General features: G+C 38.4%; 1 protein-coding gene across 2 annotated transcripts in view; it reads left to right on the top strand.

The window, feature by feature from the left end:
• slc26a5 (solute carrier family 26 member 5) overlaps nt 1-27064 on the top strand; it is a 61687-nt gene extending 34623 nt beyond the window's left edge. The window contains exons 9-19 of one of the 2 annotated variants that reach the window (XM_080207464.1): nt 5225-5372; nt 6243-6356; nt 7051-7128; nt 9517-9612; nt 12547-12653; nt 17578-17647; nt 17775-17867; nt 17985-18098; nt 19338-19565; nt 23076-23130; nt 24033-27064. In XM_080207464.1, the coding sequence (XP_080063590.1) occupies nt 5225-5372; nt 6243-6356; nt 7051-7128; nt 9517-9612; nt 12547-12653; nt 17578-17647; nt 17775-17867; nt 17985-18098; nt 19338-19565; nt 23076-23130; nt 24033-24184 (1255 nt within the window). In that variant the 3' untranslated portion in view covers nt 24185-27064. The remainder of the gene's footprint in view (nt 1-5224; nt 5373-6242; nt 6357-7050; nt 7129-9516; nt 9613-12546; nt 12654-17577; nt 17648-17774; nt 17868-17984; nt 18099-19337; nt 19566-23075; nt 23131-24032) is intronic. The other variant, XM_080207465.1, reaches the window with a different exon arrangement.
• Nucleotides 27065-27858: the final 794 nt, after the last annotated feature.

The following is a 27858-nucleotide window of genomic DNA, read 5'->3' as shown; positions in this document are numbered from 1 at the left end:
GAGTTTTGAGACCACTCACCATTCTCAATATCCAAATGTGTAAAAATATACACATTTTATATATTGTGTATATTTCACAATATAGAAACTATATTATGCATGTATATTACAATAATGCTCCTCTCGTGCCGGTTGTATAAAGAGGACAGACGAAGATTTTGTTTTATGGAGTGTGCTTCGATCTAGAATGCACTGCCAGAAAGGGAGGTGGAAGTAAATTCAATAGCAATTTTTCAAAGAAAATTGGATATATAATTGGGGAAAAGATGCAGAGCTATTACAGAGAAACAGGGTGAGACGGGATAACTCTTTCAAAGAATGACACAGGCAGTTTTGGCCAGATGACTTGATGATTCTATGAAGTACAATCTAGCAATGGTAGTTTTTAAAAGGAATTTTAAATTTGCAAGTCATATTTAGTAAATTCCATTGTTGAGGAATAGAACATTTTTGAATCTGAAAATCAAGTCTATTAAATGGTGTTCAACTCTGATTATAGTTGATTAATCTTCCAATTCTTCTACCTGTTCTCTGTATGGAACCATAGAGCCTCTACAGTGCAGAGAGGTTATTAGCCTCATCAAGTTTGCACCGACTCTCCGACCCAAACCTGGATCCCTGGTGCAGTGAGGCAGGAGTGTTAACCACTCTGCTACCATGCTGCTGTAGTATATACTCCACTATGTGTGTCGCATTTTTGGCCATAACTCCAATACAATGGAATAAGCAATCCTTCAAAAAAGGCCCTGATGTTCCAACATAAATCAGTGATCTGATATTAAATGCAAGGTTATATATCTTTTCCCAGATTTTGTCCACCTCTGTCATATTCAGCATCTTTTTCATTTGGTACTTGGAGAGATCCTAACTTGGTTCACCTCATCTCATAAGAAAAATAAATATATCCCAAGATGTATCCACATCTCAGGGAGGTATGTAGTTTGACGATTGTTATCCTACTAGTAATCTAGAGGTCCAGACTGATGAGTTGGAGCTGAGTACAAATCCCACTGCAATAAATGAGGAATTTGAATTTGGTTATTTTAAACTAGTTTCAGCAATGATGACTGGGAAACGACCAGTTTGCTGTAAAAATCTGCTATGCTAATGTCTATCTTGGGGATGGAAATCTGTCATCCTTCCTCGAACTGGCCTACCTGTGACTCCAGCCTTATAGCAACTTAATGTGTTAAAATGGCCTGAAGCCACTCTTTTCTATAGGAATGAGCAATACGTGTGTTTTTAATTTTTAAAAAAAGCAAGACTTGCATTTATATAGTGCCTTCCATGACCTCAGGATATCCCAGAGTGGTTTACAACCAGTAAGGTGCTGTTGTAATGTGTTTCTTTTTATAATGTGCCAATATGATGATGCGATAATCTGTTTTTGTATTGTTGATTGAGAGACGACACTAGAGATAATTTCCTTGCTGCTGTTTGAAACAGTACCGTGATACATTGTATGTCCTCCTGAGCAGGCTGATGTATCTGAAAATTGACACATTGGACAGATCAGCCCTCCCATAGTGCTGAACTGGACTGTCAGTCTAGATTTTTTGTTCAAGTATCTGGAGTGGCTCATGAATTCATAACCTTCTGAATGGGAGTTGGAAGTGCTACCAACTGAGCCACAGCTGAGGCTTACCAATGGCACCCATACTCTGAATGAATTAAAGTGGATCTGTCTTAGGAGGTTCAAGGGTACCAAGTATGATGGTTTGTGCTTCCTTAGCACTATGAGTTCAATCCATGTATTACTTTCTGAAGGAAAACTTCCATCTTTTGAGAAAGTGACCAAAGAGGTGGATGGGGGTAAGGCAGTGGACGTGGTGTATATGGATTTTAGTAAGGCGTTTGATAAGGTTCACCATGGTAGGCTTCTGCACAAAATGCAGATGTATGGGATTGGGGGTGATCTAAGGAACTGGATTAGGAATTGGCTAGCGGATAGGAGACAGAGGGTAGTGGTTGACGGTAAATATTCATCATGGAGTTCGGTTACAAGTGGTGTGCCTCAGGGATCTGTGTTGGGGCCACTGCTGTTTGTGATTTTTATTAATGATCTGGATGAGGGTATAGTTGGGTGGATCAGTAAATTTGCTGATGACACCAAAGTCGGAGGTGTGGTAGATAGTGAGGAAGGGTGTCATAGTTTGCAGGAAGACTTAGACAGGTTGCAGAGCTGGGCCGAGAGGTGGCGGATGGAGTTTAATGCAGAGAAATGTGAGGTAATTCACTTTGGTAGGAGTAACAGATGTGTTGAGTATAGGGCTAACGGGAAGACTTTGAATAGTGTGGAGGAGCAGAGGGATCTAGGTGTATGTGTACATAGATCCCTGAAAGTTGGGAATCAAGTAGATAAGGTTGTTAAGAAGGCATACAGTGTCTTGGCGTTTATTGGTAGGGGGATTGAATTTAAGAACATAAGAACATAAGAAATAGGAGCAGGAGTAGGCCATCTAGCCCTTCGAGCCTGCCCCGCCATTCAATAAGATCATGGCTGATCTGTTGTGGCTCAGTTCCACTTTCCCGCCCTCTCCCCATAACCCTTAATCCCCTCTCTTATCAAGAACCCATCAACCCGCTTCTTAAAAATATTTAGCGAGGCAGCCTCCACCACTTCAACAGGCAGAGAATTCCAGAGATTCACCACCCTTTGAGTGAAGAAGTTCCTCCTCAACTCCGTTCTAAACCGCCTCCCCTTTATCTTGAGGCTGTGCCCCCTAGTCCTACTGTCTTTTTTGAGCGGGAAGAGTCTCTCCACCTCTATCCTATCCATCCCATTCATCATCTTATACGTCTCAATGAGATCTCCCCTCATTCTTCTAAACTCTAACGAGTACAAGCCTAGTTTATTCAGCCTCTCCTCATAGCTCAATCCCCTCAACTCCGGTATCAGCCTAGTAAACCTCCTCTGCACTCCCTCCAGGGCCAAAATATCCTTGCGCAGGTGCGGCGCCCAAAACTGCACACAGTACTCCAGCTGCGGCCTCACCAATGCCCTATACAGCTGCAGCAAGACCTCCCTACTTTTATATTCAATGCCCCTCGCTATGAAGGCCAGCATCCCATTTGCCTTCCTGACCACCTGCTGCACCTGCAAGCTGGGTTTTTGCGACTCATGCACAAGGACCCCGAGGTCCCTCTGCACCGTCGCCTGCTGCAGTTTTTCGCCACGTAAGTAATAGTCCTTCCTACCATTCTTCCTACCAAAGTGGACCACCTCACACTTGCCAACATTAAATTCCATTTGCCATTTCCTGGCCCATTCGCCCAGCCTATCTAGATCCTTCTGCAGACTCTCCACACCCTCCGCACAATTTGCCTTTCCCCCAATCTTGGTGTCATCAGCAAATTTCGACACCCTGCACTCGGTTCCCTCCTCCAGATCATCTATATAAATGGTAAATAGCTGAGGCCCCAGCACCGACCCCTGGGGCACCCCACTAGTCACCAACCGCCAATCCGAATAGCACCCATTGACCCCCACTCTCTGCCTCCTATTTGACAACCAATCCTCTATCCACGCTAACACCCTACCCCCAACTCCATGTCCCCTGACCTTCTGCAATAACCTCTTGTGAGGTACCTTGTCAAACGCCTTCTGAAAATCCAGAAAGACCACATCCACCGGCTCTCCTCTATCCACTGCCCTAGACACATCCTCATAGAACTCCAGTAAATTTGTCAGACACGACTTCCCTTTAATGAAACCGTGTTGCGTCCGCCCTATCAAGCAATTCCCTTCAAGATGCCTCGCAATTTCCTCCTTCATGACGGATTCTAACATTTTACCTACCACAGACGTTAAACTAACCGGCCTATAATTCCCCGCCTTTTGCCTGGCACCCTTCTTAAACAACGGCGTAACATTAGCCGTTTTCCAATCTTCCGGCACTTCCCCGGAATCCAGCGACGTCTGGAAAATAACCACCAAGGCATCCACTATCACCTCCGCCATTTCTTTCAGAACCCTCGGATGCATTCCATCCGGTCCTGGGGACTTGTCCACAATCAGCCCCTCCAGTCTGTCGAGCACCACCTCTCTAGTAACAGTAATGTCATTAAGACCCTCCATTCCTACCACCTTTCCGTCGCTAACACTCGGCAAATTATTCACGTCCTCCTCCGTGAAGACTGTTGCAACTGTACACAACTCTGGTGCGGCCGCACTTGGAGTATTGTGTGCAGTTCTGGTCCCCACATTACAGGAAGGATGTGGAGGCTTTGGAGAGGGTGCAGAGGAGGTTTACCAGGATGTTGCCTGGTATGGAGGGGAGATCCTATGAGGAGAGGCTGAGGGATGTGGGGTTGTTTTCGCTGGAAAGAAGGCGGCTAAGAGGGGATCTTATTGAAACATATAAGATGATTAGAGGTTTAGATAGGGTGGATAGTGATAGCCTTTTTCCTCTGATGGAAAAATCTAGCACGAGGGGGCATGGCTTTAAACTAAGGGGGGGGGTAGTTATAGGACAGATGTCAGGGGTAGGTTCTTTACCCAGAGGGTGGTGAGGGATTGGAATGCCCTGCCTGCTGCAGTTGTAAATGCGCCTAGTTTGGGGGCGTTTAAGAGGTCTGTGGACAGGTTTATGGACGAAAAGGGATTGGTTTAGGTTAGTGGGTCATTGTTGTTTTTTTTTAACTGGTCGGCGCAACATCGTGGGCCGAAGGGCCTGTTCTGCGCTGTAATGTTCTATGTTCTATCTTGCACTTATTAGTTTTGTCTGTTTCCCTTTGTCCTATTCTTACAACAAAGGAGGTCAGTGTCCTATTGCAAGAATTGTTTTATTCTTACAACTATGGACATTTATTATCCCCTACACTTGAGTAGGAGGATAATAGATCCACTAAATATCCATAATATCTGCTGAACCATTGGCCAATAATTCTGTTAATAAACACTGTCTTTTACAAGCAGCAACATACTACTGCTCCTAGATCTGTTCCACCTGTCACATGATTAATGGAGCACATACTGTCCTTGGCTTCCTTATTAAATGTTCTGCTTGGATTAAAATTTAGATTCTATGTTACAACCTGATGCTTGCTGCCCTTGTGGGAGATATAGGAATTGCATTTTTATCTCCTGAATCCAGTTGTTGACGATCTTCTTGGTCACAGGTTTCAATATTAAGTGTGCTTTTAGCATATGAAACTGCAAAAGCGTCATTTTGCTTCTGGGTTTTAAATGCAGCTAACTTTAATACATTTGTCATTATTTCAGGTTGAGGGCTCCAGTTCTACCTGACACCAGTCTACTCCCTAAAATATTTACAGATTCTGTGGCAATTGCAATAGTTGGGTTCTCAATGACTATATCAATGGCAAAGATATTTGCTTTGAGACATGGCTACAGTGTAAATGGTAATCAGGTAATTGCAATTTTATGTTTTCAACTTCATAGACGTCACCATTTTATAACCAATGATTTGGCAAGCCTCACTATAAAATAATTTTGCAGAAATGACATCTGAAACTGCACTATAAAGTCATTGTTGGGAAAATCTTCATTTATTATAAAGTTTATAAAATTTTATTTTTTGAAAAAATGATTCTAATTTCAAAATTGCAGAAATTTGTTTTTTCCTACTCAGGTCATCTTAGCTTGTTTGGTGCAGATATTAAGTCAGTTTGATATGAAAGGGACAAAAGTTGTAAAATGTGGGGCGGATAAAGGTTTTCTTTTAAAAAGTGCTGGTCTAGGAATTAGATTGCATTCAGTTAGAATACTCTTGACAATTAGCCTGATGAATATAAAATTTCATTAAAATTGTTGTTTTTATGTTTCTAGAAAGTATGTTCATTTTGCTCAGAGTAGACTGCATCTTATGCAATTTTTTAAATTAATTTGTGCGACATGGCTGACCAGCATTTATTGCCTATCCCCAGTTGCCTGAGGGCATGTAAGAGTCAACTACGTGTATTCTGGGTCTGGAGTCATGTGTGGGCCAGACCAGGTAAGGATGGCAGATTTCCTTCCCTAAAGGACATTAGTGAATCAGATGGGTTTTTCCAACAATCGACAATGGTTTTATGGTCATTAGTAGATTCTTAATTCCAGATTTTTTTATTAAATTCAAATCCCCCCCCATCTGCCATGGCAGGATTTGAACCCAGACACCACTACCTTCTGCCACGGCTAGAGTTAAAATTGCAAGCATGTTTGTCAGTATCTGTATATATTAACATACGTAACTATTTTCTAGCCATTTAAAACAATTTTTTTTATTTCCTCTCTCTAGGAACTTATTGCATTAGGTATTTGCAATTTTATTGGATCCTTTTTCCAAACATTTCCTGTCACTGCCTCGATGTCTCGAAGCCTTGTGCAAGAGAGCACAGGAGGAAAAACTCAGGTATAAATTTGTAAGCTGTTCTATTCTATGGCAAGCATTAATTATTGTTTAGAATGGCATTTTTTAAACATGTCTTTGTACACTGGGCATAATGCAAAGTATTGGAAGGGTTTGCAGTCTGTTTAACAGTCTGACAGTCTTTCATGTGAATGCTCCTTTTAAGGTCATAAGACATTTTATGTTAACTGTTAGTGTTTATTCTCATATAGCAGGAAAGTTGTTTTGTGTTCCCACAGCCATTGTGTTGCTGGTTGGCTACCAACATCCACCGGATGTGAGCATTCTGCTGGGTTTCAACCCAGAGTTCACAGTGTGAACTTAGTCTTCACTTATTGAGTTTGTTTGTTTGTTTGGTTTATATCACTGCAGTCTTGTATTTAAAATGTACTATTCCTGATGATCTCATTCTATTTTTAATGCTTTGTTAATTCACATACAAACACCATAACCCTCACCTGTCTATACTTCTCAGTATCCTTTATTTTCTTTTGATCTCTTTGGTCACTCAGTGAAAGGGAGTTACTTGAGATTATTCTAGTATGCTTCCTAGCAGCATTAGAATGTGATGCTTGTTGAGCCTTAGAAGCTAATTATATGATTGCATTGTGAACCCAAATTGATGATGGGAAAAGAGAGAGCAAAATAATTTTTTTCCGGTTGTTTAAATTTGCTTTATTTTGGTTTTTTTTTGTAGATTGCTGGAGGAATATCTGCCTTAGTTGTGTTGGTAGTCATTGTCGGAATTGGTTATCTCTTCGAATCTTTACCTCAGGTATGTCTAAGTTTGGAACATTCTTTATCCTTTGTAGCGTTATAATTGTAACATTGCTAAAATATTTAAAATAAAAAAAAACTTTCCTCCTCTCTTCCTCCAAGTTTTCTTCCCTTCTTCCGAAATGCCTTGACTCAAAGGTATGGCTGCACAAGCACTTGTTCTCCAGTACTTTACTTGTATAGCTACTATTCATGTGTATGTTCTTGGAACAGATGTTGGCAGGCTAGTTGACTTCTGCCAGCATAGTTGTTGAGCCTGATCCTATTCTTTTTGTGCTGGCATGTTTGGCAAGAGTTAATGGTATATAGCAGAACCTTACTTATTTTTTTCCGTACTCCAGTGTTGCTGACTTAAAGTAATTCAGAAAGGTTTCCATGCTCCAACTGAGATTTATTTTCCTTTTGATTTAAAGCAGGTTACAAGCTGCAATAATTTTGCTTTCATCATGAATGTTTCAATTGCTGGATACACGTGGATAATTATTTCCTCTTTGTACCAATTTGTGGAACTCATAGTAACTTTCAAGTACATGTGCTTGTTGTCATTTTCCCTTATTCCGATGTGCAGTTCATTTCACTGAGCAAGATCACCAAATAGAATAATGAAAGTCATTTTGGCTCATCCTAGATTTGCCTTCCTAAAACACCATGTGCTCTACTTAAAACAGGAGATCCAATTCTTAAATGGCCCCAATTTTTATCACCATCACTTTACCAATAAGTGCATTTCCGGCAGCAATAGGTTTCTGACATCTCTTGTCTTTTGATGTTAGTTCATGACAGATGTTAAAAAGTATGTTGCTTGAAAATGCAAAACCTTCAATGCTTGATCTACTCCTGACATCTCTAGATTGCTACTACACCTGTTACCTGGATAGATTGGGGAAGTTGGGACTTTTTTTTCCTGGGAGAAGAGAAGGTTCAGAGAAGATTTCATAGAGCTGTTAAAAATCATAAGAGGTCTGGACAATGTAGATAGAGAAAAAATATACAGACTGATGGGAGGATTGAGAATCTGAGGGCTTACAAATTTTCAGGTAATAGTAAAAAGGGCAATGAGGCAAAGTTAGTATTTCATCATCCAGCAAATGGTTAGAATCTGGAATGCACTACCTGAGTGTGGAGGAGGCAGGCTAAAACAAGGTATTAGAGGGAATTGGATAGTTACCTGAAAATGAAGAACGTGCAGAATTATGAGGTGAAGGTGGGATGTGGCATGAGGTAAATTGCCTCCGTGGAGAGTTGGTGTAGATGTGACGGGCTGAATAGTGGCCTCCTGTGCTGTAGCAGTTCTGAGATTCTACGCCTATTTGATATCTCAATACATGATTTGATATTTTAGCATTGGAAAAATATGGGGGCATTTTGTAATGGCCCACTACTTGACAAATAGTGGGGGATTGTCTCCAAACGAGAGCAGTTAAAATGAAATGAGAAATTACCCACTGGCCATTGATGTCTGGCTGATTGCTGCTTCCTATTTTAAATTGCAAGGACATTCACCCAAAGCTGACAGGAATCCATCTTTATTTATTTAGATTGAGCTTCAATGGGGTTGAATCCAGATGCAACAGCAATACTAACATAAGACCGTGGTAGAAGGTAGTGGTGGCAGTAGGATCTTAACAGACTCATCAAGATACATTTCTTTTACTATTTTTGTTTCCTTTGTGGATCAAGGGAGCAAGAATGTTGCATGAAAAAGTTATGTCCTGACCCCCATGCCACTCATCGATTGACCATCTGGCAAAAATCCTACATGCTGTTCAGATAGTGAATCTGCTGTGCTCCAATTTTAATACTGTGCCTCTTTTCATTCTCAACTTCCAGGTGCATTGCCCATTTCATAACTCACCAACCTCATCTCCTGTTAAGATTGACCTCATTGTGTCCATTGTATTTTGGAAAGCAAATTACGGACCTGGAAAACAAAAATAGCAATTTTGTGCCAAAGTCCCCAGCTTGTGAAGTTCAGTGGTAATCCATCATAAAAAAAGCTGAACTTATCAAACACAAATATACAATTAATATAAACTTGAACAAGAAATAAATTGAACTTGGTGGAGGGTAACAGTCCTAGAAACTTAATGGCTGTAAAATGTTTTGGTGCAAGTGGGAGATAACAAGAATATAAAATAATCAGATCAACAACTTGCAATTATAGTGCTTTACATTTATGTAGTAAACATCCAAATGAGCTTCACATCCCCCATCATCAAACTAGAACTTAATATTGGGTTATATAAGGAGATATTGGGACAAAACTTTTCAAAAAGTTGTTTTAGAGGAAGAGTGATGGATAAGTGGAGAGTTTCTTGCTTCATGAAAAAACAAGTTGCTACATTCTCAAACCTCTTGATTTCAAGCTCAAATTACTTTCTTGTAGACTGCGTTAGCTGCAATTGTGATGGTGAACCTGAAAGGAATATTTAAGCAGTTCCAGGATATACCTTTTCTCTGGCGAATCAGCAAAATTGAACTCGTAAGTATTGCAAATGTGTAGAATCTGTCGAAACTGTACTATATTAGTAGCTTTTAAAACAACGTATGTTATTTTGGGGATTTTGTTATAAGATGCCGAAAAACAGGCTTTGGCCCTTCTCCTGTTCTGCAGAAGATGATCAATATTGCAGAGAGAAAAGACAATCGTGTAAAAGATTTACTAGGATGCTGCCGGGACTTGATGGTTTGAGCTATAAGGAGACACTAGATAGACTGGGAATTTCTTCTCTGGAGCGTAGAAGAATGATCGGTGATCTTATAGAATGTAAAATAATGAGGGACATAGATCAGCTAGATAGTCAATATCTTTTCCCAAAGTTAGGAGAGTTTAAAACTAGAGAGCGTAGGTTTAAGGAGAGAGATACAAAAGTGTCCAGAGGGGCAATTTTTTTATATAAAGGCAATGAGTGTCTGGAACAAGCTGCCAGAGGTAGTAGTAAAGGTGGATACAATTGACTTTTAAAAAGCAATTAGACAATTACATGAATAAGATGGGTACAGAGGGATATTGGCCAAATGCAGGCAATTGGGATTAGCTTAGGGGTTTTTAAAAAAGGGCGGCATGGACAAGTTGGGCCGAAGGGCCTGTTTCCATGCTGTAAGCCTGTATGACTCTAAATTAAGAAGCAGTGATTAAATTGCCTGGTTCAGTGGTGATCAGCACCAATGAAATTTCATCGTAATTCATTTCATCTTTTGCAAATAGTTTTCTAAATGTATTTAGCCTGTGAATAGATGCAAACTAAATGTCCATAAACTCCCAAACTCAAATGGTGTAGAGGCAGTACTCTAATGCCAGAATTTTTATGGTATCTTATAGCAACATCTGCCAATCTTGCTTGTTTTGTCATCAGTTTAGTGTTGTGCCCTGAAGTTCATTTTTTGACAAGTTCACTGACTTTGTTCTACCTAGTTACTTGTGGCGAAGGACAATTGCAAATTATATACAGTCATCTGTAAATCCTATTTCTTTGAAGTTGATTGATGCTCAATTTGTAGGAAAGAAAGGGTGAGAATATATTGTCTAATTAATTTTCTTGGGATCAGGTTACTTATTGAAATATATAAATGATATCACCTATGGACCCATATTGCAATCCAACCAAAGTCATCTTGATATTATCTTGAAAAATAACTGCAGTACATTTTTAGTATTTACTTGGAATGTACTGTAGCTTTTTTTAATCAGAGAAAAGACGCAGCATCATTGCAGTTAAATGCTTGTAGGATTCTGCAAGATCATGAAACAGTTGTGGTCAACTATAATGCACTGAAGTCTGAGGCTTTTTCCATTTGAATATCCATTCTGTGCTGTGCACTATGTGCTTGAAAGATGCTGATTCAAGCATAATAACAAAATTAAATGTTCTGCTTTAATTTAGCTTAAAAAAAGATTTTTCTTATTTGTAAAAAGGGCAATGATTTCAGAGACCCTGTGTATTCTGCCTTGATTCCAAGCTACTGCAATGCTGCTTTGTTTCAACTGTTTTCCTTCCTCAGTCCTTCACAATGATCTTCACTTTTGCCTGTAGTTTCATTGTCGATTTTAGTTGAATTAATTTAGATGTTTAAAAATTGCACACAGCAAATGGTATAATGGATGTTGCGAAATTGGATAGAGTAATTGTAGATTGTTTGTAAAATGCTAGGGAGAAAGCATTGCATGTAAGGACAACACTGGCTGGATGAAATAAATCAAATCTGTACAATGCTCTGATACAAACAAGAAAGTTGCTTGTCAGTTAACAAGTGCATAGTTACCTTGGCATCTAAATTAAAATTCTTATGCTTTAATTACTTTTATATCAACCAGTGACTGAAGAATCAGTTATCAGGTGCAGGAGTTGAAAAATTCTGGAACTGCTCACTTTCTTTCAATCATCTTGATTGATGTATGACTGGGAACAGCAGTAATTTTTTGTTATTGATAAAGGATTTGCTGTGCTATAGTGTATTGAAATGGCATAAGAGAAGAATGATGGATTAAATCCAAGATGCTATTAATAGCTGAAGTTCAGGGGGATGGTTTACTATCCTGAAGCAATTCACTTTGGCAGTTGCTATCTGCGCTCGCTGAAACTATGTAATATGTTGCCAAAGACCCTTGACTTCTGTGAACTTCCAAGACCAAGTTCAGCGCAAACCTAAGAAGATTTATGACAGGTTGTTATCAAATCAGCGCAGAATTAATGCATTGAGAACATAGGATTGCAAGAAATTGGAAGAGGAGTAGGCCATTCAGCCCATTGAATCTGTTCTGCCATTCATCATTCATGGATGATCTGATTTTGGGCTCCATATCAATCAAAAAATGTAATCAATTGGTTGATGTGCAGTGGAGCATTATGTTTTGAATCAAAGTGCATGTAAATAAAATTGTGGCATGACATTTTGGTGTTTCTTTACAAGTGTTTTCACTGTATAATGCTAGAGTACTAGGGTAGAACCCTTTCAAAACATTTTCTACAAAGAGTAAACGTTATAGATCTTGTGTACAGGTAAGTATGTTTTGTATAACTTAATTTACATTTTTTTTAAAAAAAGCCTAAACATACTATCATTCCAGATTAGATAACTCTTGTAGGTGATTTTTAAAATGTAATTCTGGTATGTTAGTTTTATTGTTTCCAATTTAATAAAGTAAGCATATGCTGACTATTGTGCTCAAGTGTTGACTGCAAACAGGTGTCTGAAAACAGCCACTTTTCCCTCCTTGTGAGAAAATGCCTAACTATGATGTACAACTTCTTCAGTGTGTTTGGCTTTCAGGTCACATTGTGTGCCTAAACCCATGTGCTTTCATCTTTCACCCCAGTGCAGTACATTGATACAACAACATATCTTGCTCTCAGTTACTCCATTTTTTTTAGCATACAAATTATTGCATTATTTAATACTTTTTTTTCTGATTCAGGTAATGTGGATTGTAGCATTTATAGCCACTTTTCTTTTGGGATTGGACTATGGACTCCTGGTCTCGGTGGCATTTGCCATTATTACAGTTGTTTACCGAACACAAAGGTTAGATACAACAATTTTACCTTGGCCTGATGAGTTTTTCACTTTTGACATTTGTAATTTAGTACTGCATTCTTTTGAAGTTTCATTTTAGTGGCACGCATGATCAGTTACTTAGAATCTAGTCTTGATTACTCATTGAACTATATAAGCAGAAGATGTATTGCTATAATTATGCCCTCATATTTTCTCCACTGTTGACTGGATTATCCATTAAGAAGTATGTTGTGAACATAAAATGTTGGATAGGAAAAGATCAGGTGGTCCATTAAAAGCCTGTCATGTATTGTGATTCCTTATTCATCACATCAAATGATTCCCAATCTGGTGCCATGTAGTCACCTGACAAAACCTGTTACTAATTAGTTAGAGGGAACAGGTCCAGGAGCATTCCTCCCTTGTATCGGTGGGCTATCACTGAGTTCAGGATGCCACGTAGAAATCTACCTTTAGTTTGAAATGATATCCACTCCAGCCAGGATCTGCTTCAGTTTTCTTGAAGGTTTGCAGTGAATTGGCCCTCGCCTCACAAACCAACCTGTTCGACAGGTGCACTATTTTATGGGAAACTTAACTGCCTAATACCTAACTTGTTTGTTTAACTTGACCCCTGATCTCCCCCCAAACGATCCCAAATTCCAGTTTTGTACGTAATTCTGAAGTGTTAAATTGGACTCAACAGTTTTTGTTTCACTCTCTTCATGTATACTGCCAGACCTGCTGAGTTTTTTTCCAGCACATTGTTTTTATTTCAGATCTTCTCCAGCATTTGCTATATTTTGCTTTTATTTCAGTTTGTTCATTATTTTATGTAGCTCAATCAAATTGTAATTGGACCTAATGTTCTGTGAAGCATATGTACCCAGCTCCTTAATCCTCTCTGGGCAGCCATAGTGTTTCACCTTTGAATCATGTTTGTGGATAAGGCCTAATCAGGCCTGGTGTAAGGCTTCATAGCGAGGGGGATTGAATATAAAAGTAGGGAGGTCTTGCTGCAGCTGTATAGGGCATTGGTGAGGCCACAGCTGGAGTACTGTGTGCAGTTTTGGGCGCCGCACCTGCGCAAGGATATTTTGGCCCTGGAGGGAGTGCAGAGGAGGTTTACTAGGCTGATACCGGAGTTGAGGGGATTGAGCTATGAGGAGAGGCTGAATAAACTAGGCTTGTACTCGTTAGAGTTTAGAAGAATGAGGGGAGATCTCATTGAGACGTATAAGATGATGAATGGGATGGATAGGATAGAGGTGGAGAGACTCTTCCCGCTCAAAAAAGACAGTAGGACTAGGGGGCACAGCCTCAAGGTAAAGGGGAGGCGGTTTAGAACGGAGTTGAGGAGGAACTTCTTCACTCAAAGGGTGGTGAATCTCTGGAATTCTCTGCCCGTTGAAGTGGTGGAGGCTGCCTCGCTAAATATTTTTAAGACGCGGGTTGATGGGTTCTTGATAAGAGAGGGGATTAAGGGTTATGGGGAGAGGGCAGGAAAGTGGAACTGAGCCACGACAGATCAGCCATGATCTTATTGAATGGCGGGGCAGGCTCGAAGGGCTAGATGGCCTACTCCTGCTCCTATTTCTTATGTTCTTATGTTCAAAGTAGTGCGTTTTGTTTTGTAAAAGGATAATCTTATGAATCCAGCTGTTTTGACTGAACATTCTCTGCAGTAATTATGAACCATTTTACGTGCTGCAATAGGAAAAACTTTCACCATAAATCTGTTCTTTTAATAGTTTAAATATGCTTCGCACTGGTCCTGTCTGTGTGCATAACACTTCACTTACCGTTTAAATAAATCTCTGCTACTACACATCAGGATCTGCTTGCAGTTTGGTCTCCTCCATTAACCTGACAGATCTTTATCTACAAATTTACAGATCATTTCTCCAACATCTTCATCTAAATCACTATTATAAAAAACAAAGGCCCTAACACCAGCCGTTGCGCACCCCACTCCCGCATGGGTCATTCACAAGATCATCCATTTCTTAAACTAGGGGGGTACTCTAGTTGTCAATGCCTTAGCAATTATTTTAAGGTTTCTGAACATCAATTATATTGTTAAACTTTGGTAATGTCAATTAAATTGTTAAGGAAATAGGTGAAGGATATTTGAACATTAATAGGGGATAGCTGGGACACTGGGTGAAAGTAAGGAATGTTGACACTGGACAAAGTCAATAAACACTAAGCGAGGAAAGATTCTGTATGTTAGTTCCTGTTCACAGCGTAAGTTGAGAACTGTTGTAATGTTCAAAAGCTCTGAATTGAAAAGGTTAGGTGGTCCATTAAAAGCCTGTCATGTATTGTTGTGATACCTTATTTTAAAAGAATACATTCAACAAAGTAAATGATTATCATTTTCAAGACAACTTTTTTAATCATGAGAAAATTGAACTTTAGACAACAATAATCGGCTTGGGCTGTTAACACTTCCCTCTTCTTGGATACAGTCCAGCTCCCCTTCAAATCATAGTAGAATTATAGAATCCCTACAGTGCCAAAGGAAACCATTTGGCCTCAAGTATATATCTATCTTCCAACAAAATATCTTGCCCAGGCCCTACCCACGCATAGAGACTTATAAAATTCTAACAGGACTAGACGGGATAGGTGCAGGAAGAATGTTCCCAATGGTTGGGGGTTGCCCAGAACCAAGGGTCACAGTCTGAGGCTACAAAGTAGACCACTAAGAACTCATGAGGAGATATTTCTTCACCCAAAGAGTAGTGAGCCTGTGAAATTCATTACCAGAAGAAGTAGCTGATGCCAAAACTTTGAATGTATTCAAGAGGTGGCTAGATGTAGCATTTGGGGCAAACGGGATCAGAGGTTCTGGGAAAAAATCTGGATTAGGCTATTGAGTTGGACGATCAGCCGTGATCGTGATGAGTGGTGGAGTAGGCTCGAAGGGTCAAATAGCCTCCTCCTGCTATCTTCTATGTTTCTATTTACCTTGCTAATTCCCATAACCTACACATCTTGGCACTCTAAGGGCAATTTAGCATGGCCAATCAATCTAACTTGCACATCTTTGGATTGTGGGAAGAAACTGCGGCACCTGGACGAAATACATACAAAATGGGGAGAACATGCAAATTCTATACAAGTCACCCAAGGCTGGAATTACACCCAGGTCCCTGGTGCTGTGAGGTAACAGTGCTTGTCACTGCTGCCCATTTCACCCCTTACTCAAGGATGCGGTGGCATAGTAACACTGTCACTGGACTGGTAATCCAGAGACCCAGGGTAATGTTCTGGGGACCCAGGTCCAAATTTCACCACAACAGATGGTGAAGTTTGAAACCAAAAAAAATGTAATTAAAATCGAATGATCATGAAATCATTGCTGATTGTCGTAAAAACTCACCTGGTTAACTACCTCCTTTTAGAGAAGGATATCTGCCACCCTTACCTGGTCTGGCATACATGTGACTCCAGACCCAATGTGGTTGACTCTGAAATAGCCTAGCAATTAGGGATGGGCAAGAAGTGTTGATCGAGCCAGTGATGCTCACGTTCCTTGAACAAATAATAAAACACCCCTAAGCCCCTCTGCCTCTGTAAGTGACCTCTCCATCTCTAACCTCCATTTCCTCTCCTAGGTCTTTGGATGTATTGCTTCCATAGTTCAACCATCAAATCATATTTCCACCAAAAATCCTTTCGTCAAAGTTACAATTACGTCTGCTGTGACAATGGGAAAACTGTTCCTCCTTGACCTCTGCTTTTGATACGTTGATCACGTCACCCTCACTGCCTGTCCTCCGTTTGTCCAATTGGGATTATCCTTGCTTAATTTCATTCTTGCTATCCAGCTGTAACCAGCAAATTGCATACATTGTCCTCTTTTCCCACTTCCTGCTGCGTTACCACTTCTGTCCTCCAAAGGTCCACTCTTAGCCTCCTTTTTTGATCTACATATTGCCCCTCCCACAAATGATGCAAACATATCAGATTCTGCACATGTGTTGGCAACAGCAAAGCTCTATCCCAGCACCACCCTCCTGGTGCATTCAGTACTTCTCATTTGATTTGCACCCACGATGGGATGCTGATGGGATGAGCAGACATTACTTCAAATTTGATAAGATTAGTAAAATTCATTGCCTTTGACCCCTGTCCTAAACTGTTCCCTAGCAACCAATTCCATATCCTTTTCCCCGGCCACCTGTCTGAGATTGAGCTGAACAGTTTGCAATCTTGGTGTTCTCTTTGTCTGAGTTGGACTCCTGACCCTTTCCATCACCACAATCATAAGCTTCCACCTCCAGCATCACCCATCTGAGACTATCTACTGCTGACACACTCAACTATAGCTTTGTTCCCCTAGATGCTACTATTCAAATAACCTGATGGCTAGTTTCCCACCTTGCAAACTACTTAAATTTGAGCTCCTCCAAAACCTGTAATTCAACTTGTTCTGTCCAACTTGACCTCCTCTCCCCATGCTCAGTGACCTACATTGGCTCCTTACTTGGCAATGTTGCAGCTTTAAAATCTTCATCATTGTCTTCAAGCTCCTCCCACAGCCTTGCCCCATGCTATTTTGTAACCTCTGCCAACTTTACAACCCTTCAAAATAAAATCATAGAAATTTACAACCTTAAAGGAGGATACTCTCTGTTGTTTCTTCTATAAACCTCTCCATCCCTGTTCCTTTAAGATGCTCCTTAAAATCTACCTCTGACTAATTTTTTTGGTCACATGATTGAATGTCTCCTTATGTTACTCTTGTGAAGCACTTTGAGATTTTTTAAAACTATGTTAAACACAGTATATAAATTCAAATTATTGTAACAATAGATTTTGTTCTTTGCACATCTCTTGTTTGCAGGCTTTAGAAATTTAATTTTTGAACTTTTTTAAATTTATAAATGATGATCCTGACCAAACCAGATAACGTAACAATAAATCCAAATTCTTTTTGCAGTCCTAAATACACAATTCTTGGTCAGATACCTAATACAGATATCTACTTGGACGTAGAGGCTTACGAGGAGGTGAGAATCTGGTGTCTCAATGGTACTTTGCTTTTGGATGAGTTGTAAAGTAGATTTGAGTTACAAATTTGCTTAGCCAGCAGCTGTTTCATGGCCACTAATGTGTCGGAAAATGTTTATATTCTAGGTACAGGAGATCACTGGAATAAAGATATTCCAATCAAATGCCTCTCTTTACTTTGCAAATATTGATATGTATGTGAGTGCTTTGCATACAAAGGTGAGCTATGAGAGGTTTGCAGTCAAGTCTTTCTGAAAATCATCTGAGTAACATACAATATTTTGTAAGTAATATCTTTTTAAAAACGCTTCAACTATTTCTTCTGTACACTTTCAGACTGAAATCAATCCAGTTGCAGTATTATCAGCAAAGAGAAAGCTTGAAAGAAAAAAGAAAGCAGCTCAGTTGGCAGAAGGAAGGGAAAAGAAAACTATCCTGAAATTGGTAAATGCAAGTATGACAGTATGTCCTTCTTCTGTTTCAAGTATTCAGCTTTGGTAGGACACTCTTTGCATTGCTAAACTGTAATTTTGAGTGGAAGTTTACACAATATCTTGGGGCCTTGTGTAAATTATGTGCTCCAACAAGTCCATCTAGTGTGCTTCTCTATTAGTTGGGCAATAATGCCCAACAATTACATGTATGATCATGGAGATCATGCTAATGTATATACTCATGATTATAATATCATTGTAGTTACATGTATGATGAAGACAGTCAAACTGGAAGAGAATTGTATGAGCAAGCTAGAAATTTAGTTAAGTCAAATATAAGTTTGTGTTTGAATGAAAGCCCCAGTAACCATGAGATTAGCAGATGTCTACAATGCCAGCTTCTTTCATTATCCTATTACAGCATGTGCCTCTTTCTGAAATTAATCTAATAATGGCTCCAATAAACATTTCAGGAAATCAATTTCTAATTGATTAAAATCAGCAAAATGTTACAGATGCTGGAATCTGAAACAAACTGAATGCTAGAAAAACTCAGCAGGTCTGGCAGCATGTATAAGGAGAGACAACATACATTTTTGTCTCAATGCTTTCCCCCACCCCACATCTGATCAATTATCTCTTGGAAGAGATTTGTTACAATCTCTTCCAGCTATAGTGTAATACCTAACAGATTTTATCCTTCTGTCAGGTCTGCTAAAGAGTCAAATAGACTCTGTTAATTCTATTTTCTCCCCTTTGTTGAGTTTATCCAGCATTCTGTTTGTTCCAATTATTACCTTGCTCAGGAAAGAAATGCTTTAGGGACATGAATCCTCTTGAACTTGTGTCCTGGTGTAAACACAGTAATTTAAATGTAAAGTTTTGCATTTACATTCATCTTCCTTATAAACTCCTGTGCCTATCTTGCTAAGGATCCACTTGTCAAAACATCTTTCAGACTGAAGACCCCTGGACCATCAAGTTGTGTCTCCTAGCTCTTTTCTTTAACCCAAGGGATTGAACCATTGCTCTTCTTCATACTGGCTGTGTTTTTGGATGTCCACCTTATTCCAGTATTCTTGTTATTTGCAGTTCTTTTCTTAATGGATATTCAGCCAACTTTAAAAAAAATACTTTTGTTGAGCCTTTTTCTGCATTGTAAGCATTTCCACCCAATGTAGGCTTATACAGTACTGTCAATGGACCCTTTTCTATATTAGGTTACTTTCAAGATCTTTCCTTGCTTGCTCTACAGATAAAAGGTGCAAAAGGGACTGCAAAGCATGAAGTTGTGTCTGAAGAAGTTCCAAACGAAGAGATTCAGAATGGTGTTTCGAGCATTCCAGAGACGACGGAATCTGAAGAAAACTATAATGAAGAACTAACAGTCTTTATCAAGTCAGCAGCTGACACACATTCTTTAATTCTGGATTTCAGCCCAGTCAATTTTGTAGACTCTGTTGGAGCAAAAGTGCTTAAACTGGTAAGCTTTTTTTTATTAGGACTTGTACTAATGCTCACTGACTTTGAATTTTTAAATTTATACTGAATCTGATATTCCCCAGCGCTGGATGTCACAACATACCCAACCCCAACCGTCAATATTAAGACCAGAGGGCTGTTAAGTGTTTCAGCAAGTTGGTCTTTCTATTGCCTTTATCAGTATCTGGTGTTTACCTAACTTTTACCCACCAAACACTTGGGCCGTTGGAGCATTCTCTGTTTTGCCTTACATGCTTGCCTTTCCCTGCAGTTCTGTTGTACTTAGCACATCCTCCGATGCAAAGTCAGCAACATGAAATATTAATTCTGTTTCTCTTTCCACTTTTTTTATTTCTCATGCCCTCTGGATTTCCAACATCTTTTTTGTTTCCCTATTTTCTTATACTGTCTTGTTTTCCACGAGCAACACTTCTACCATTTTAATTATCTCTCCTCCAACACCTCCACTTAATCTCAGAACTCTTTCTCCTTGCAAGCTGTTCATCTATAACATCTTTGGCTTCTGGGTCCGACAAAAAAGCCACTGACCTGAAAAGTTAATTCTTGCCATTGCTTTTCACAGTTGCTGCCTGATCTATGTCTTCTGTTTTTATTTCAAATTTCCACTATTTTGCTGTCTGTTTGTTTGTTGAGGCATAAATGTTACTTGGGACTTGAGAATTTCCTGCCTTTCAATAGCATAATGGGATCTATTTTTCCAACAGAACAGGCGAACAAGAGCTTGGTTTAATCTGAAAGGTAGCATCTCATTGCAGCATTCTGCAATGCAGTATCAGCCAAGTCAATATTCAAATACAAGTTTTAGCAAGATATTCTTGCAGAAAAAATAAGAATAGCTTGAAAATGAGTTATGAGGAGGGAAGACTGAGGTTATTAAATTGATCAGAAGAAAAAGTAATGTTAAAATGAACAAACAAATTCCAGTGCAAATATCCTAATGCTCAATCTGAGAAATAAATTGGGGGAATTGGAAGTAATTTTGTCATAGCAACCTATTGCTTTAACGGAGACTTGACTGAAACTGGGCAGGAATAGAAAATTAATTAAATTACAACTTGAAATAAAAACAAAATATTGTGGATGCTGGAAATGCAAAACAAAAAGTGCTGGAAAAACTGATGGTATGCCAACACCTGTGGAAAGAGGAACAGAATTAATATTTCGTGCCTGATATGATTCATCTGAAGGCGTTAACTCTGTTTCTTTCATCACAGATTCTGTCAAACTTGTTGAGTTTTTCTGGCACTTTCTGATTACATTTCAAGTTGCAATTTGTCTAGATGAATGCAGTTACAACAATTTTCAAGAAACTTCTCTCCAGAAGACAGGTTTAATCTGCCCATATCACAAATTTCAGTATGCAACCACTGGCTGCAATGTATATGACCCACAGGATACACTGCAACTTGCTGATTAGTTTACCAATATCTCCTTCACTCGTGACTTCTCATTCTCCTCATTACCAGTGGTAATGTTATGGGAACGTCATCTCCCAAGTGCCTTACTAAATTGCAAATTTATCCTGACTGAGGCTAATTTAATAATTTCTTAATGATTACCAGGCGAATATGTTGAAACTCCCTATCTAGAGCAATTGAAAGCTCAATCACCAAAATTACTGCAATGATTCAAAATGAAAGTCAGTGTCACTTTGTTGGCAATGAGATGTAGGAAACCAGTACAGACTTGCCAGTGTAGTGCACATTCCAAGAACAGAAGAATTTGTTGAGCTAAAGGTGGACACGTTGTTAGGTACATGCAATGGGATGCAAGGGCAGAAAAAGTTGCAGCTAAATAATGAAGAAATTATATTTCTAGGATCTGTTGCGCATGGACATTGGAAAGTGTGGCCAATGTAATGCCCATTCTCAAAAAGAGAGACAGGGTTCAATGGATTAAGGGAAGTTTTGGAATCTAATTGAATTGCTAAATATATAGTAATGAAATTGTTGAATGTCTAGGTGAAGAAAAAGCAATCTTCAGCAGTTAATGTGGAATTTGAATAAATATGCAGAAGACTGAAATTTTTGAGGAGGTAGATGAGCTTTACATGATGCCATGTTGGAAACTTGAGGAAGAGAATTGAGTTGAGAGCATTCTGTTAACCAAATTGAAGTGGATATGCCTGTCCCATGTGCTACTCAAATGAATTTGTATGCAGTGTTAAGATGGAATACTGGGCTTTGTGAGCTAAAATATAAAATGGAATTGGAATGAAGAATCTATGTGTAACTGCAGTTTTGGCTCCCATTGAAGATAGGATGTCAAAGTGAGAGGGACAGTGCAGATGCACTAAAATGCTGCCTAGTATGAAAATGTGAAATGTGTTCAAAATTTTGAAGGATTTTTTTAGAGTACAGCAGATGAGAGACTGGGAAGCCGTAGCGTAGTGGTATTATTGCTAAGCAGTAATCAAGAGACCCAGGGTGATGCTCTGGGGATCAGGTTCGAATCCCACCATGACAGATGGTGAAATTTGAATTCATAAAAATCTGGTGATGACTGTGGAACCATTGTCAATTGTCATAAGAATCCATCTGGCTCACTAATGTCCTTTAGGGAAGGAAATCTGCTGTCCTTACCTAGTCTGGCCTACATGTGACTCCAGTTGCACAGCAATGTGGCTGCCTCTTAAAATGCCATTGTGGATGAGCAATAAATGCCCATGTCCCATAAACAAATTTTTAAAAAATTGATGGATGAATTTTTATATGGGGTTTGAAGGCTATGATTGTGCTGTTGGAGTTGATGAGCACTTCACCATATATTGTTTGACAGAAAGCGGGTATAGGAATGTGGGAATTGTTATGTAGGTTTGGAGGACAAATACCAACACAAATTGAGCAAAAGTGCCTGGTTTTGTGCTGTAATTTGTAGAGGCATTGAGTTCTTTGTCCATGTCAAGCAGTGAAGCTAAAAGCTCACAATCTTCTGACTAAAAGCTAAGATTGCTACCACTGAGCAATGCTTAACATACTATGTAGTGGATGTATTTGAGAAGCCAGTGGAGAAAGCTATAACCAATTTTATGGTTCATCATGTTTTAGTTTGCTGTTATGCTTCCCAATTCCTTTACTTTTCATGAACCTGAAAGATGCTACCCATCTGTTGTTGTAAGTCCAGAAATTTTTTTTGCAGTGTCTCAATCAGGTGGCCCATTTATTATGAGGAAAACTTAGTAGAGGTGGCTGCTTTACCAAAGCAAGCATCACAGCTGAATTGATTTTACACAACAGGCGTTTACTGGGCAGTTAGCAGAATCTTGCTCATTTTTAACTTGAGAGTGTTCCTCCTATCGTTGACCTGATTTAATTGAGTTAACTGCACAGACCAAGACTTAGATTTCAGATCTCTTGGTCTGTCAGAAATACCCCCACAAACCTTAACAAGCCACTGGAAGAGTTTAAATTTGAAGCTTTTTCAAATCCTGTTTGAAGATTCCTGATCCTAAAATTCATGCCTGTTTCATTTTTTTTTATTACTTTCTCAGGTAATGAAGAAATATGGAGAAATAGGAATCAATATTTTTATAGCTGGGGCCAATGGTAAGTGAAATCCTCTTTGTAAGATGTTGTTGGAATGTCACCTCTTTGTGTAATACATTTTGCTCTGGACATTTGGTTTATGTAGCCATCAATCACACCAGATTGTTACTTTAGCCACAGCAATGTGCATGATCCCACCCTACTACATATGTATGCATACATTTCCTACATCTTATGGGTATTTTTACTTTGGAATCATTCCCATTGAGAATTGATTTGAAACTGATCATTTCACTTTAGGTTTAAATATCTAGAAGAGGAAGGATTCCATCAATCTGGGTTAACTTTAAAAAAAAGTTTGATCCTGAGGAGATGTAATGTTTCAGAAAATAGTTATGAACAGCACTGGGGCCAATAATAGATGATGGCTTTGTTGCAACCACTTTCAGAAAGTATGAAGGCTTAACAAATATTACCATTTTCCCCTTATGTTGAAAAATTCAAGCTAATTTCAAAAACATTTTATCAATGCAGTAAACATTTTATTACTCAATGCAGTATTGTTTATCTGTTGAGATTCTGGTTTGTCAGTTTAGCATCCAAATACCTGCATTTTATAAGATACATATTATCAATAAACATTCATTTTTTTTTCTCCATTCCCCTCCGAAAATGTACTTTTCATTTCCAAGTTAATGGAGCAGCAAAATAGATTTATAGGATTAGGTTGTGAATTGGCTAATAGTTCTGTTCAACATTTATCTGTATTTATAAGAACAATGACTAATGTAATTGAAAACTCTTTCCCAGAGAATTACAGCACCTGTTATTCAAGATTGTTACCCATCTCAAACGATTTCACATTCTATCTAAAAATTGTTTTTTCTATGTTTAGGACTTGCTAGAATCTCTACAATGTAAAACTTTATTAAAAATGTCAATGTATTTTGTTTCACTGGCAGAGTCCGTTGTGGCAAATCTGAATAGATTGGATTTTTTTGAGAAATCATTTACAAGAGATTTTCTGTTTCATTCTGTACACGATGCTGTTCTTCACTGTCAGAATTTAGCATCTTTTGGTGAAGGCTCTTCCACAGAAAGGCCGTCCTCTTGAACTGACTGTCTTGTTGAAATAAAATTATTACGTTGAATCTTGAAGTAGATCTTCTGAAAATGAGAAGAATTACCAGGAAAATATCACAGCGTTTTCAAGAATGATAGCTGTTTCAAGTACATTAAGTCAGAGGGAATTAACCCAGCAGAGACTTTGGGCCAGGTTAATGGATTTTAACATCAGTGTTTGCAATGTGACAAACTTCTGTGGCGCCTGGTAATTTTGAGTAATAAATTTTTTTCTGAACTGTTTTCTTAAGTTACTTTCACACATTTCGGTGTACATGAATTCTGCATCTAATGTATGTGAAGTTTGTCTCACTGGAATTATTATTGCTTCTCTCTATTGTTGCTTTGTTTTTCCCATCAGTGCCTGAACTGTTGCAAGGTCTCTACCTTTGTTTGAGAAATGACTATAGAATCTGAGCTGAACAGATAAATTAACCCTACTGTCTCATCCCTATCCATTTTGCTGTAGGGTGCTGAGAGTCAAGTAGAACCACCATTCTAACACTTGCACGTATGTTACCAACAGACAGCTTTTACTTCCTGAAACATAGGTTGAACTTTTAAACTTTATATTCTTCTTCTGTACATTTTAGATACTTGATTAATGAATTTTGGTGCCACGACTGTGCCTTATTGATATCTTGGGTGAGAATTCAGTTGGAAGTGGCATTTCCAGAGTTAGAACCCATAAATATCACTACCTTGCTGTTAAAACAAATAGACACATCTTTGTTTCTTCAGTTTAATTCTCCCCCCCCAATCGATGTCACATATCACCAGAATCCACCTATACTTTGCCATGCCATGCACAGAATAGATTTGTATTCCCACTTTCTCTCCTGTATTCACATGCAACCATTATCATTCTGTGAAAGAATTAATGTTAAGTAGGAAAATTGTAATCTGCACAGCAATTCCCAAATATAATTATTGTTTTTGTAAAATGTTATAATATCCCATGGAATTGTGATAATGATAAAAATGTGGACTATTTACCCAAATTATATACTTTTTTCTTTTTCAAATTGTATTTTAAGCTGCCCTGTCATTTTCTGAGATGACAAGCAGACAACTTGTTCTTATACTCCTACCTATCTTGTTTCTCATTTAGGTGATGAAGAAAAGCACTTCCTAATTCCTCTCTTAGCTTGAAGCAATGAAATTAAATCCACTTTTGAGGATTAGAAGATTGACTAACTTTTCCCCTCTTGCCTAGTTAAGGGACACTGAAACCAGTTGTAGTGCTATCCCAGCAAAGATCACAACGTGCATACCATGCAGAAACTGCAGGATCTTTCTGATCAATGTCACTGTAACTCAGATATCAGGAAATTGCTATACAGAGCCTGCTTGGGTGCAGTAATACATTTGCTTTCATTGAAACAGTGTAAACAGATTTGATGTTGCTCTGAAATTTATTGGTCTTTTTTAAACTGTGAAACCTCAGAATCTTTTAATTGTGAAATTATTTTTCATCTCAGGGTTACGGTTTTTCTTTATTTTTGTAGATCACATTAATTTTTAGCACATTATTGGTATAATAGTTATTTCAAATGCAAATACAACTGGGATGTTTAGTTTGCACATTTTCAGCAGTGATGGTTAGATGATCCAAAAAAAAGCCTCTTAGTTGCTGGAGCTAAAACATCTTTAGCAAACTGTTTCACTACTTTTTTTCTGTTGCTTCTGCTTGATTGCCACTTATTGCACTTACTGGGTAAAACCTTTTCTTCTTGCATGCAATGTATTATCAATCATTACCAGAATAGTCTGAGAGTTGGTGAGGCTTTTATTTGAGGATGAAAAATTGAACTGGATGAACTACCTTCATAATATTTTGGAACTATTTTTGAAAATAAGTTGATTCTTCCAGAGTTGTATGTATTTAAGTAAATATGTGTAGATGTCTCAAATTGAGAACTGTTAAAAACAGTATTTAATTATAACCATTGTAAGATTTGTGATTCTAGTTCAGTTGAGCAAGGATCCAGTGAGAGAGCAATAAGTTAAAAATAATGATTTGATATTGAAATAGTTTTCACCCAAAAGCAGTAGTAACTTCTCAGGCAACCTTTCCAACAAGTGCGACTTGATTGCCTTGGAGACGGAATCCTCTGTATTGTCTTGATCCAATAATGCTTATTGTTTTAAAAAAAAATTAAATTTGTGTTTTTATACCTTTTTCCAAATTGATTACTTGGCAGTAATGAACAAATAACTGGTGTTTTTCCTGAGTTCCAGCAAACCACAGTTTTGTTCTTTAACTTTGTTTATCTATCATTGTTAGTCAGTTTCCTTCAAAAGGAATCTTTCTGTGGAACAGTAATAAACTCCTTGATACTTTTCTATTCAAATATCCTAGAGGGTAAGCAAAAACTATCATGCATCTGATTTTGAGCAGGTTTAATATTAATCTTTGCCCTGGTGCAATCAATGCATTCCTCGGTCAGCTTTCTAACATTTGTTAATCTGTGTAATTTTGTCTCAAATTTGGCCAGATTAAGTTATCCTTTATTCACAATTCTTGCTTTTAACTAAATTCTCATCTACAAAGTCTAATCTTAATCTGTCCTACAAGCAAAAATTAAAATCCACACAAGTCGAAATCCCTTCAGCGATTTGAGAGTTGGTGATTTCCTTTATTGACTCTCCATTTTAACAATCCTGGACCTGCATATTTGCTCTGACATCTGGACACAGTACAATATCCAAAACATTTTGACCATATAAGATTATAACAAACTCTAACTGTATGTATATTGGTTATTGTACCATACAAATTCCTCATGAATGTATAATACAATTGCAAATTACATGTTTTGTTATGCAATTTAATGCTTTTTGATTGATTAGTATTTTTGTACTAAGTATAAAAGGTTAGTATTACAAGCTGTGTTTCTGTGTAACTTTATTTCTGTTTTTATTTTATGAAAGTTAAGTTTATTTCTTATACTTTCTAATTCTGACTAGTTAAGGATTGCCAAAGGTAGCAACTCCTCAGATTCTCCACACACACATATTGGTTAACCTCTAATTTGCATGTTTAATTAAGAGATCCCTATTCCTCCAAGCTGCTGAGAGGGTTTTAATGTATAGTTTTGTAGTACCTCTTAATCCACCTTTTGAATAAGTGTTTAGGAAATTACCAAATTGAGTGGATAATGACAGCATTACTTAATCCAGCCTAAAACAAATAATAAATGCATTTCAGGAGCAGCTGAAGGAGAAGGGAACCACATTTTCCTGCTTTTAAAAAGAAAAGGATGGGATGAGACTGAAGCATAAGCCGAGTGGCCTGTTTCTGCACTGTATTTCTATGGAATTCTATGGTGTGCTTTCTAAAGCAGGGAATGCCATTTGTAATGGAGACTGAGTTTTCTGAAACCTTACCAGGCAGAGATTTTTAACTTGCCTTCAGATTCTCGCCTTGTACAGACAGTTGATTTTTTTTTCAGGGTCATATCTGATCTTTGGAAACTTTTCTAAAATCTTGGCTGAATAGTCCTTTCAGATTTACCAGGTAAATGGGCACCTAACACCAGCTCCAGAACATTTTGTCCTCTACTTCGGTTCAGCAATTTTTAGAAACTAATGACACAAAGTTCAATACAACAAAGCAAGTAGTAAAACAATTACCAAAACTTGAAGAGAGCGTCTCATTGTGCA

This window comes from Carcharhinus amblyrhynchos, chromosome 19 (genome assembly GCF_965287045.1).
Source record: "Carcharhinus amblyrhynchos chromosome 19, sCarAmb.v2.hapA, whole genome shotgun sequence".
NCBI lineage: Eukaryota > Metazoa > Chordata > Chondrichthyes > Carcharhiniformes > Carcharhinidae > Carcharhinus > Carcharhinus amblyrhynchos.
The sequence above is the reverse complement of the archived record's forward strand: the minus strand, read 5'-3'. Positions and strand labels throughout refer to the sequence as shown.